The sequence below is a fragment of the Marmota flaviventris genome, chromosome 3, assembly GCF_047511675.1.
Source record: "Marmota flaviventris isolate mMarFla1 chromosome 3, mMarFla1.hap1, whole genome shotgun sequence".
NCBI lineage: Eukaryota > Metazoa > Chordata > Mammalia > Rodentia > Sciuridae > Marmota > Marmota flaviventris.
Genome location: NC_092500.1, coordinates 94,444,072 through 94,457,517, shown reverse-complemented (window position 1 = coordinate 94,457,517; position 13,446 = coordinate 94,444,072). Strand labels below are relative to the sequence as shown.

The window sequence follows — 13,446 nt, the reverse complement described above, 5'->3', positions numbered from 1 at the left end:
AATTAATTAGTCATAACTCTCATAGCCTTGTATTTGTATACATGACCAGGGCACTCCACATCATGTACAATCACAAGAGTGGGAACCTAAATAGAATAAGTTATATTCTAGGTATGTATATTCTACTGTCATGTATAACTGAAAATAAAAAATTGGAATCAATAGATGCAGGATATTTAACTACAGAAATAATGTTTTAATGAATAAATTAGTCATCAAATACAAATAAATGACCATCAAATTTTAATAATATATTAAAACTGAAAAAGCAAAGATAGAAATATATCCTTTTGACTTTGAAAAATTATTCTTGGTTTTGTTTCATTTTGTTCTCCAGTATTATTTCTTCCATATATTTTTCTTTTTATTTGTTTTTAATTTTTCCTTTTCATACCAGCCTCCCACCCTTCCCCCCCATCATAACATTTTGGTTTGTTCATTTGTTTGCAGGGCTGGGGAGTGAACCCAGAGCCTTGTGCATGCCTGGCCGCTGCTCCACCACTGAACCACATCCCCAAGCCCCATCAGAACATTTTTAAAGTATTTATTTATTTATTTATTTATTTATTTTCAATTAAGATAGTGATATTTTTTCCAGGGCTGGGGATTGAACCCAAGGTCTCACACATGCTAGGAAAGTACTCTACCATCATACTATACCCCCAGCCAACTGTGACATTTCTTAACAGAAAAGCTTTAACTGAGAATTGGTTATTGACAATCTAAAAGTATTTAACTTGTCACCAATGAACAACTAATTTTAATTTCACTTCATCTCTTTTCTTTTCCCAGTCCTCTTAACCTCAATTCCTCATCTCTGCTTTTCTTGCTGGACATGCAAGAAAAATCCACAATAATGGATAAATTACTTAGAGGTCTGTTTTTAACACATATCCATAGGCATCTGCAATTTGAAAATGTCATTTTATTGCCCTTAGGGTGGACAAAACAAATAGCAATTATCTCATCTGGGCCATTTGCTTCTTCTTGGTTTTCCATGTGCAGGTAAAGAAAGATAAATTTTAGGAAACCAAAGTAACCATATTGCCTTATTTTATGACAACAAAAATACAATTTTTTTTCTAGTCTCAGCAAAACATCCCAAGCATAGCAAGTTGCCCTCCTTTGCTCCAATCCTTTAAAAACTAACTATTCCGGTAACCAACAACTTCACAAGGAATCAATGGACCTTATTTCTGGCAATCCTTTGATTTAAAAAACCAACTAGGAAAAACTTCTTCACATGCACACACACACACACACACACACACACATTTCCAGGGGCTAGGACACTTGACTAACATTTTAAAAAAATTACCATTAAGATTATATAATCTTACATCTATACCATGACACAACCAAAGTGGCTATCACTGGAAAAATAAAGAAAACATGCACGCGCGCACATACACATGCACACACACACTCATACACACACACACACACACACACACAAACACATACCAGAATGCTACTCAGCTTTATGAAAAACAGGAAATTTTATGATTTGCAACAATACAGATGAACTAGCAGACTTTAACTAAGGAAATAAGCCAGGCACAAAGAGACAAATACCATATGATCTCACTTATATGAGGAATCTACAAAAGCCAAATTCATAGAAGTAGACAGTAGAATAATGTTTACCAGAGTGGGGGATGGGAGTGGATGGGGCAAGGGAAGGCTTTGGTCAAAGGATAGGAAGTCTCAAACAGGAGGAATAAGTTCTGACGAGCTATTGCACATCCTGGTGACTTTAATTGATTTATTGTTAACTTATTAATAAGTTAATGTATTACAGATCTCAAGATATCTAAAGGAAGATTTCACATGTCCTAATTACAAAGAAATGACAAATATTTAAGGTTATGGATATGTTAATTAGCCTGATCTGATCATTTGATGATGAACATAATGATTATTTGTCGAAAAACGAAAACTTCAAAAGCCATAATTGATGGTAAAGAAAAAGAGATTATATAATCTTAGAAAATAATGTCCTCAAACTTGACAAGATGATTGGGACCTGGAGAGGTCAAAACAGGTCTAAGGTGCTCATCAGTTTTCTGGTCTCCATCTTGAGCACACATAAATCCTGCCCATTTTATTCACTGGGCAGGAAGCAATTGCTTTTATATTCAAACAATATTATGGATTAATATTAAATTTTGCATATGTTTTACATAAATAATAAAATTCAAAAAATAATCACATGATTATGAGACGTTTACATCCCCAAAGCTCTCTGGATCCTTCTCTTCTATTATAAATACTTTGAAAGCACCAATTAAGAAGCATTGTACTGCACCATAAAGTCTAAAGGAGGGGAAAGAACTGGGGTAGAACTACTTAAGTTTTAAAACATAAAAAATTATTATATAAGAAACCTGACTTCGCAAAATACTATTGATATTTCTGGGTTTGATTTAATATATATGCGATCTCATAAATATATCTGTCATGAAGTACACATATATTATAACAGGTTTTTTGGTACTTATTGGGAAATTCACATTTAAAATCAGAATTGAGGCTGTCTTATTTGAAAATAAATTGAAAAAAACTTAATTTTTTTATATAATTGAGAGTGAGGGGAACAGCAGGCAAGAACAAGAAAATGGTCCAAAAAATTGAGGAAAAATTAAACTACTTCTCTTCATGCCAAGGGAAAAATATATCACAAGTTTGTTTTATTGGGCACCCAATTTATAGTACAGCAATCTGAGTGTATGAACTTGAGCTTTCATGGGTGAGTGCATCAATTAGTTTTTGAATTAGAGGATAGCATTACTCAATTAACTTTGAGACTAGCCCTTTCAAGAAACATATTTTTGCAATGGCACACGAAATTTCAATTCTGAAATGAGAATGTCAACTGTGAAACTAAATTTAAAATTTCAGTTGTTTTTTTCTATCAGGCCTTCCTACACTTACTACAGACTTGAATAGTATGAATACAAGAAGCACTTAAATTAAAAAAAAATGTGTGCATTCCAGATTTATTGGCAAGTCTTATCGCTTTAATTACTTGGAGCCTGTCAAAATACAGGCTGATGCACATAAGTAAGCCTGCATGCCACATTATCAGAGCTTTGCCCTCAGTCAGTGAAGGTCAGTGTTTACCCTGTGGGGTAGAAGAAGATGAAAACCCTGTCCTACACTAGGCAGCACCCCCACGGTGCTCACTATACTGCCCCTCAGCCAGCAAGCTCATTTGAAGATGGAACTGCAAGGTGAAATTAGACAGAAGGAAGATCTGAACATTTATAATAGACCATGTAAATACCGCCACACACATATTATACACATGCACACCCCTCACATGTTTTATCAGTCCTCCTTAGTGGTTAGCACCTTAGTAAATTTTGCCTCTGCTGACACTTCTATGGTCAACCTGTCAACCAAAAAGTTCTGCTTAATGTTAAATTCTGTTTTAAACAGAGAGGGCCCATCTATCACATGGCTTAGGAAGTCAGCTAATACATACCAGAAGCACTTTCCAATTTAAGGGTGTTAATTTATTGATGACAGTAACATATTTCTGGCTATTTTTCCAAGATTGAACATAAGCCACAAAAAAAGGATCATTATAATCATCAGTAGCCAAGCTGTAATTGACATTAACCAGACTTTGAGTTCAAGAAAGAGAGAAAAATGTGGGGTGTATGTGTGTGTGCGCACGCAAGCACATTGATGGTATGCTGAGTAAAGATAAAGTTTTTTTTTTATCTTATAAACTTTCTGACTTTTGTGAAAACCAAAATGCCCACTTGAATATATCTTTGATTATACATGTTCATCAGAGAACTTCTAAATTAAAATAAGCATACTTGGAAACATTATACTAATACAAGTTAGTAGTTGAGCATTTGCTATGTGCCAAAACAGTTGTATAGAATTCATTTGATCCTAATAACTGACATAGGCACTACTATATGCTTTTTATAACTGAAGAAATTGAGAAGTAACTTGCCACAAGTTGCCAAATTCAAAGAGTTAATAAAGCATAAAACTTTAAGTCAAATACCATGTGATTCTAGAGCTCATGTTATTGATGACAGTTATTCAACTAACTATTAATTAGAAAATGGACAATATGGTCTTATAATCCCCAAATACCAATTTGGAACTTAGTATGGGGAAAAGAGGAGGGGGACAAGTAAGACTTGAAGCCTTGGAAACAATTCTCACAGATCCAAGTCAAATCAGAGATGCTCAGTTTCTACCAGTCCAAGATCTCAAGCTCGCTCTCTTAGGGATGCTTCCTACACCATTTGGGGAGAAATTAAATTGTGAGGGCCCAGGGGAAGATCATGGCCAATCTTGGGAGGCAGCTGAGTAACTAAGGAGTTGCAGTACATTGCAACAGGAATAATTTCTTGCAGACTTAAAAATGCAAACATTACTTATGAGACTGATATAGCTAGCCTCTACAGTAGAAAAGTGACAGTGTGGGACAATGACTAGGCAGAGACAAGATAGAGCCATATTACAAACAAATAAAAATAAACATGATGGTACTGCTACCATCTATTTTCAAAATTGATAGGTATGAAATAGTCTGAGGTTGTTGGCACTGAACTATAGGAAAAGTTTTCTCCCATGTGCGAGTCAAACTGGTGGTATTTTTCAAATGTGAGGTGTGGTGACAGGTCTCAAGCAAACAGCCTGATGTTGAAATAGGGAAACAAGGTCTCTACAGGTAGCAGACAAAAAAAGGCAATTGTTGAAGGTACGAAGTCTATTATTGTCATTTTCACCCAAATGAAAGTGATGAATGTATAAAAGGTGGACAGAGAAACCAGTCCAAAGAAGGTTCGTTTACTAAGAATCACAATTTTCGAGCTGGTAAAGGACTTCGCGAGCAATTTAAACCTAGCATTTTACATCAAATAAAACTAATCAGCAGAAGTTGTCTTCTGGGTGCAGGTATTATTTTTGGCTATGGTTGTAAGGAATCATCCAGAGAGATAGCTCATAGTGTAAGAAGACAAGAGGATGCGTGCAAAGACCCAGTTTCCTAAAGGTTGGCAGATGAAGAGCAGCCCATGAAGGCAGCTGTTAGGGGCAATAGAGAGGGAGCAGAAAGCCAAGGAGCAGGAAGCCATGCAGCTTGGGAAGGAAGAGAAGAGTGGTTGTGTTATACGGTAGAAAGAGGTCAAAGAAGATCAGACTAGAAAACGTTCATCAGTTTTGTTAAGTATTAACCAGGGGTGACTTTTTCAAGATTGCTATGTTTTAAATAATGAATTGGAGATGGTAAAAAGTTCACTTGAGAAAAAAACAAAGATAGCACAGTGGACAGAGTCATGCTCAGGGGAAACAGGTCAGGAGAGAATGACAGGAATAATTGAAACAATTCAGGGAAAGACAGAGAAGCTGGCGTCATAGCTCAGGCTTGATGGATCAGCCTTAATAGAGGGAGGTAGCACGTGCTCTCTGATGGGGAAGATGGGAAAGGAATGGGTATACACAGCATTAAGTGGTTCTTCCAGCTGATTTATATTTTTAAACCATGTGGAGTTTATTTTAATAGGTGATATGAGGCTTTAAAAAAAAATCCCTTTCCCTTACTGTTTATGGTATGTGTGGAATGAACAAATAATACACGGCCAGCCCGGGGCCCAGCCCTTCATTCACAAGAACTTAGACAAGCTGTAGTTGGTAGCACAGGCATGTCCCATGCTCCTGTCGACAGCTACAGAAGCCAGGTTCTCACACCATTAGGAAACGTTGAGATTAAGAGGAAGGGGTTTAACTATCTTCAATCTTGTGAATGCTGGCAGTTTCTTAGCCTTGCCAACTATTTTCCTAGCTCGGATTCTGCCAGGGGCGAAAGCAAATAGCAAGTAGAAGAAAAGCATGATGGAAGCAAAAGCTCATGAGAAAATTAAAAGAAAAATAGAGAGTAAGAGTTATAATAGGGAAGATGACCGCTGAAAATAACGAGAGAGTCGGTCAGGAAAGAGAAGTCAGTCAGTCACGGAACTGAAATATGCTTATGTGTGTGTGTGTGTGCGCTTGAGATCATGTGGATTACCTGCTGCATTGGATTACCAGTTCATTTCCAAATGGGTTTCCCTCTACAAACATGCACTCACTAGATCCCTGTTTGAGTCCTTTCCTGAGATCCAGAAACACTGTGTGCAAAGTCAAATATGGCTCCTTCCTCCAATAAGACAGCAAGTCAGTCTCTGAGAAGCCATATTTTCCTGATATTTTAGCAACATTTCTGTTAGTATATTTTTATTATAAAATTTAAAACATTGTGTACAAATTGAATATCAGTTACATTTCTTGATTCCAACATTTCACCCGTAATCTTAAAGTTATGGAAACCTTTTCTCTGGTGGGGAATAAAAAAGCCTTTGAATTATTAATGCAAGCCAAAATTTACTAATTAAAATTCATACCAGAGCATTGGTAATGGTTGTCTCAGCGTCCTCCTCTAACTTAAAAGTGTTGGACCATAAGGTAATTTTGTTTCTCATAAATATATATTCATTCAACACCAGTTATTAAGTACTGAATACATCCTTGACATTACACTGTTTTCTGAGAATATCAAAATGAATGAGATAGAAAACTAACCCCTTAGGCTCTCACAGAGAGTAAAGAGCAAATATAATTTTCAATTTCCACAATCTGATTTTTTTGGAGTTCATTTAATATCCTCCCTCAGAATACCAAGAACTATGATATATCCATTTCTTTGTATATTATCAGCAAAACTACTTTATTATTAAGAAAAATGGTACATACATACAGTCATTTACACAACATAAGAATTACAGATAAAGAAAAAGAAATTCATATAAAAGAACAGCCAGTGAGAATATGAGAAATGCCTACCACCCACTTGTCCAATCATAAGAAGCAGTAGCAAATACACACATGCACGCACCCAAACACATATACACACAACAACCACAACAAGAGTCTTACCTGACTTGCCCACTCCTGCTCTCCCAAATACTGCCAGCTTGACCTCTGCACTTTTAGCCATGATGGGTGATGGTAGAACTTACTGTTGTTAAAACTAAAGAGCTGAGCAAATGTTTTTGGTCCCAGTCTCTGGATTCACTGTATCATTGTAAGTCTTGGAAGAATTCACAGTCCTTAGACAAAAGAGATTTGAAAATTCATAAGTGACTGGAAAATGAATTAATATTTATTAAATATCTACTCTATGCCAGTCACATTCACTTTACCAACATTTTCTAAATTTATCTTCATCCCCATCCTGTGAGAGTGCTATAGTAATCGACTTATAAGCTGCTCAACTAGTTAATGGTGGACTGAATTTGAATCCATTTGATCCAACATGTGCATTTACATACTCCATATCATTGTTTCTTGGCAGTCATTGATAATAAACACTTGAAGTATTGAATATGTGTGTTTGTCATCCAACTATAAGTATCCAGCACACAGATGGAGTCATCTTGGAGCTCTTTATTTCCCTTTGGTTTGAGTAACATTTATTTTATGAATAAATGATCAACTTCATTGCCACACGATTCAATTTTCCATTTCAGGGTTAAATTTTATCTCAGTTTACACCAGATCACATGGTCAAGTTGTATAAGAAATATATGTTTATGAAGTCAATAAAAATGCTCTGGTAAAGAAAGAAAGAAAGAGAAAGAAAGAAAGAAAGAGAGAGAGAGAGAGAGAGAGAGAAATAAAGAAAAGATAAATACCATGCTCCAAATTCTGAGTCCTTTTTTGTGGCACCCTTAAAAAATTAGTTCTAATATTGTCCTAACACTTGGCATGTGACATTGTATAGAGTGTAAGCACATTTTATATAGGTTGGTGCTTTGGAATACATCTAGGTTCTTACCACCAAGGACATGTAAACTTGGAAAGATCCTTGGGAGGACAGCCAAAGGGATCTTTTAGTCATTGCAAGAATCTGCATGTCCAGATAATCATCCTGTGCCTGATTTACTACTTTCAGCAATGGAAGGTGGGTTCATTACATCTAAAAACTGTTCCATTTCTAGTCAGTCCCTTCTAATTAGAACTATCTTTCTTCTACTGATCTCCAATCTGCTTTCTATCACTTCTTCTCACATGTCCTTACTTTTGTCTATGAAGTAGCTCAAAACAAGTCTATTTTTTTCTTTTCCTTGGAACTCTTCAAGTAGCCTAGCATCTGTTAGAATGCTTTGCCCCGTTCCAGGCTTCTACTTTCCAGCATGTTTATTCAGCTCTTTGTGGGATCTGCAGCATGGGATATTTCTTGTTTATAATATTTTGACTTTCACCTTCCCCTTTCACCATATGCACTATTCCCCTCTGGCTCTGGCTATTCAATCACTCCACTGTGGCCTCCACTATATTCACTACTTGACATGTGACCTGAGAAACTGACACAGCAAAAGTTCTCTGAGAGGTTTGCTCTCCATTATCTGCATGCCACAGTTGTGCAATAGCCCAGCTACTCACAGTAGGGCTCACATCTTTTACATGTATTGCAAACTTCCCCACTCAGAACTTCTGCAACCAATGATTTCAACACAAATACTAAACTTCAAGTTTGTCTGTGTTAAACTTGGTCACAACAGTCCACAATGTACCCATTTTCCAGTCTATAAATATACACTTGAAATAAATATGTGTTAACTTCTCCTTCCAGCATTTTTTCATCTACAACTTTTAAAAAGAACTGAAGAGAAAGAGAAAAAGTGGAAAATCCTTCTGAAAAACTATTTCCACAAACAACACAAAAATATTTTTTACATTATGCTCTGAAGCCATCAAGTTGTACCTAACAATTTTTGTATTTGCTGATTTCCAAAGTGCCAGAGCTTTCTCTGAGCAAAGCTATTAACATTAGCTATTGTTTACTTCATTTTCAAATGAAAAATCTTAGTAATCATTAATAGTACAAAACCCAAAAGCTTAAACATCTGCAATTTGTCCAGTCCCATACTTTTGGCTAAAGATAAAAGAATTTCTTTATTCGTCATTTTACATGTATTCATTAAGAAAAGGCCTCTGTTTTTCAGGTTCAGTGCTTCATCACAGAAGCAGAATATATTAAGAAATATTAACTATAAAAACTCTAGGTGAGAATAATTTCTGGTTAGCATTTCTTTGAAATATACAAGTGCCAAAAACTTGCATAAAAATAATTGAGTATTCCACACAAAAATGGCTTATTCTCATGTATATAAAAGACACATAATTGTCCATTTGATTAATGCTTCATAAATCCCATCAAACAAGTTTTTTTTTTTTAATGTCACATATTTCAGTAACTCCCAAATGGCCTCAGAGGCATAGGACTTTCACATATGAAAGAAAAATTATGTGGGTTATTTTTTTCCATTTATAACCTAATAAAGCTACAGCTGGTTATTATCAACCTTATGTATAGTTAGAACAAAAAAAAATCACTTTAAAGGAAGACACAAAACTGACATAGATTGTTCATTTTATTTCTCTCATGAAAATATGAAAAGTTACATTTGACAAGATAGAAAACAAAGATAAATGTATAAATTGTTGTAATAAAGAATCTGCTGCCAAGTTTCTGATGTTCAAATAGCTCATAATCTGAGCCCTTCCATAACATGGATCTAAGAAAACAGTTTTGTTTTTTTTCTCTAATGTTGTACAGAAATATTCTGACTATGGCTAGAAGTTGCCCTTCATTTCTTATGTGGATAGGTAGTGCTTTAGTAGGGACAAAACTTTCAATTCTTATCAGTCCTAAAGGTAAAGTCCTAACTATTCAAATTAAAGGTGTAGTCCCCCCCCAACACAAATTAACAGAAAATTTAGAGAATATAAAGCAAAACCTAGCTCCAAATTCTGTATTATTACTAATGCGTTCATTGATCCATTTCACACTCACATTGAGCATATATAAACAAAAGCAGCTACTCTGGAGGTGCTCAGACTCTATTTAGACCTATGACATTAGTCACTAGAACCTTATTTATTTATTTATGAACAGGTTTCATTCCTTATAAACGATTCCCAAGACTATACTTACCAAGGTTCATGCTTTCTACTTCCTCTTCAGGGGCAGGGGGAGAGAAGGGGGAGCATCTTTATAATCATTTTTCTAACTAAATGCAGCTGTTTAAAGGGAGCAAAGAACCTAGTCCGGTCGTGGGAATGAGATTCTCCTCTCTTTGAGCCAATCCTTCTCTGGTTTTGAAATCAAGTTTTCCTGGTTCCATTACTAGGAATTTTCCCTTATCTTATCACCACGCAGCACCCACAGCAACAAGGATAATTGTGCAAGCCCCTTGGCTATGGCGTTACTCTGAAATCAACAGGTATCCTGCACTCATAGACAAGCTCCTTGTGGACCGAAGGTCACTGGCTTTCAAACTAGAGAGTAAATGTCACTTATATCAAAAGGACATTCCCAGTCTCAGCTCAGAGAGTGCTGTCAAGCCTGGGTGCTGGCGTTCACGTCTCTTACCGAACTCCAAAGACACCCTACAAAGACCCAGTGACTAGGAGAACTGACCCAGAGGCCGAGGGCTCAGGACTTAAAACGGGTCTGCAGGGAATCGTCCGAATGAGCAGCCTAGACACGTGCGTGACACTCACCTGTTCACACTCTCCAGGCCGGGAGAGCGGCGGTCCTTTGCAAGTTCGTAGTCGGTCCCCTAAGACCGCGAGGCCCTCCCGCGCTGACCCGCCCAGGCTGCAGGCTGCGTTTCGGACTTGCCAAGCTGCGATCGCGGGTGGAAGAAGCAACAGTAGCAAGTGTGGGTGGCCAGGCAGCGGGGGTCGCCTGCCTAGCGCTTGCTGGGACTAGCGGCGGAGAGACTGCGGCAGGACGCGAGCACTGCCCGGCTGAGGCCGCTGCGCTCCACGGCCAGGATGCTGCAGTGAGGCGCTTTGGCGCCCCCTGCTGGGGCCTGGGGCTGGCTCCTCCCGCACTGCTGCCTCCCGAGCTTGACAGCCTGAGATGCCGCCTTTAAAGTACTGCACCCAAGGCTGGCTTCTCTCCTTTGCTCAGTTCCAGGCCTCCAGGCTCTGGCAGACCGACTTTCCTGAATTAAAACCTTGAGTATGAAAGCGTCACTACGTGGTGTTTTCTATTCCTTTCTTCAAATGATTTTCACAATATTTCTTGGAAATATACTTACTAATCCCCATAATATCTAAAGGAGAAGATTAAAAGAAGAAAAAGAAAAGAAAAAAAAAATTAGTCAAAGGCTAGTAAATGACTGGAAGAAAATCCAGGCTGGGTTGGGAGCTGAGAGATGCATGGAAAGACATAAATGATGAATTCAACAGAAATTCATATTTCTATATCTAAGAAAGTTCCAAAGCTTTCCACCATCCATACTAGACCAGTGTTATAAGATTTGTCTTGGAGTCATACCCCACCATGCTGAAAACCTAACAAAGAAGTAATATGCTATCTTAGACCTGTTTTTGCATTCTTCACCTCATTTAATATTTACAGCCTCCCTTGAGGTAAGCACTAGTATTGTAGTTGCTAGCTCTTCACAGATGAGAAGGGGGACTTAGCTTCAGAGAGGTTAAATAATTTCCCAAAGATGATGAAATTTGTAAACAAAGGAGCAAGAAACACCTATGTTACCGGTTTTTGTTGTTATTGTCATTTTGTTTTGTTTGTTTTTATCATTCCAAATGTGAGCATTCTTACCAAGGTACCAGGTGGCTTCCAGAAAACTACTGCAGTATGAGCAGACAGGGACCCAAGGCTAAGTGAACAATCTAAAGAATGTCAATGATGGAAGGGAGGTAACTATGGAGGCAGTTTCCAAGGTTGGTACTGCCTGGAAAAACCACTGCAGCCCCAAGCTGGGTACCAGGTTGAATTAAGTGGCTGGATGTGTGCTAGAAGTAGGGATTGTCTAGTTGAGCAAGGATTTCTCTGAAAGTTCAAACATCACTCCTCTATGAGTTTCCTGATTCCTAGCTTACCCCCAGCATTTTCTGTAGTGCCTGGCATATAGTGGGTATTCAAAAAAGTAATTGTTTGATGAATGAAAAGAATGAGTTTGTAGCAGGATACATGTGAATTGTTTATGGGCTGAATTTGGGACAGAATATCCAGTAAGAATTGAATAGATGGGTCTAAAATTTGAGAGATAGATATTTTAAGTGTCTCAGGGCACACTAGATCTTTGAACCCTGAAATGGAAAAACAATTGCCCATGCAGGTTATATAGAATTTTATAGAATTTCAATTGCATGGAATATTGTGGTGTTAATGTGTTCAAGATTCACCTTTATCTTCTTCCCACATTGAATCTTGTATTCAGAACAGTATTTAATAAAAATATTCATGAATATACATATACTGCATATAATATCTATATATTAACAGTAATAATAATCAATACTATGGTTGATTATTTCCAAGGAAGGTTAGTTTTGAATATATTCTATATACTATATGCAATTTAACACATTTAAATATTTAATATATTAAATATACATTTATGTATAATATATTATGCATACTGTATATCCTATACACAATTTAAATATATATATACATATATATACACATATGTTTATAATTTTACAATGACTTAAGTTGAGATTTCCATTTTCCACTCTTTTTTTATTAATCCCATTTTTAAATTTTTTAATTTGTTTTAATTATACATGACAGTAGTTCTACTCATTATTATTAACTAATGTCTATAATTTTAAGATTTATTCTTTGTGTTGTATAATTCTACGGGTTTTAACAAATCCATAATGTCTTATAGCCACCATTATAGTATTTTTTTAATTTTAATTTGTTATATATGACAACAGAATGCATTACAATTCATGTATATGTGTGTGTGTGTGTGTGTGTGTGTATTTTTTTTTTTTTTTTTGATGGTACTAGGGATTGAACCCAGGGCCTTGTGCATGCTAGGCAAGCACTCTACCAACTGAGCTATATCCCCAGCCCTCTCACCACTCTTATCTAAGAGATAATTATTGAAAAAGGCCCAAGTCAGGTTCTATTTGAACAGTTGTCAGGAAATCTTGTTTCTCTTCATTTTCATGCTTAACCCATATATGCCAGGGCTCCTGTCTCCACCAGAGAGGCATTGTCATGCATACCTGCAGTTCTTGCACTGAGAAAGATCAAGTTGCTATATTGCAGCATGACACACATTATATTTTCTCTTCTATATGTGTTCTATATTTCATGGAACTGCTCCTTTATCTCAAAAGCAGCAAAAAGCAGCGAACTCCTTGGCATCACCTGCCCCATGGATCAGTAAAAAGGGCAGAGTACACTTCACACTTATGATTTCATAATGTATGCCTACTGGGGAGAGATCTTGTCAGTCTCTTCACTTCAAGCTTATGCTAAAATTTCTAACACAAAGTAGTAGATGGAGAGGGAGTAAATCCCAAAACACATTAGAAAACTGAAACTGTGTGTGACTGTATGGGTGTGTATAGAAGATAATCATATTCATTATAAAC

At 36.7% G+C, this 13,446-nt stretch overlaps 1 protein-coding gene and 1 non-coding gene across 2 annotated transcripts in view; both read right to left on the bottom strand.

The window, feature by feature from the left end:
* The window catches only part of Rerg (RAS like estrogen regulated growth inhibitor), a 112,884-nt gene extending 102,113 nt beyond the window's left edge, over window positions 1-10,771 (bottom strand). Inside the window, exons 1-2 of the mRNA XM_027955984.2 lie at window positions 10,579-10,771; window positions 6,946-7,118 (exon numbers count right to left, since the gene is read on the bottom strand). Coding sequence (XP_027811785.1) covers window positions 6,946-7,006 — 61 coding nt within the window. The 5' untranslated portion in view covers window positions 7,007-7,118; window positions 10,579-10,771. The remainder of the gene's footprint in view (window positions 1-6,945; window positions 7,119-10,578) is intronic.
* Window positions 10,772-12,841: 2,070 nt separating this feature from the next.
* Window positions 12,842-12,914, bottom strand: Trnaa-agc (transfer RNA alanine (anticodon AGC)). The gene has a single exon. It is a non-coding gene; the product is annotated as a tRNA-Ala (tRNA).
* Window positions 12,915-13,446: the final 532 nt, after the last annotated feature.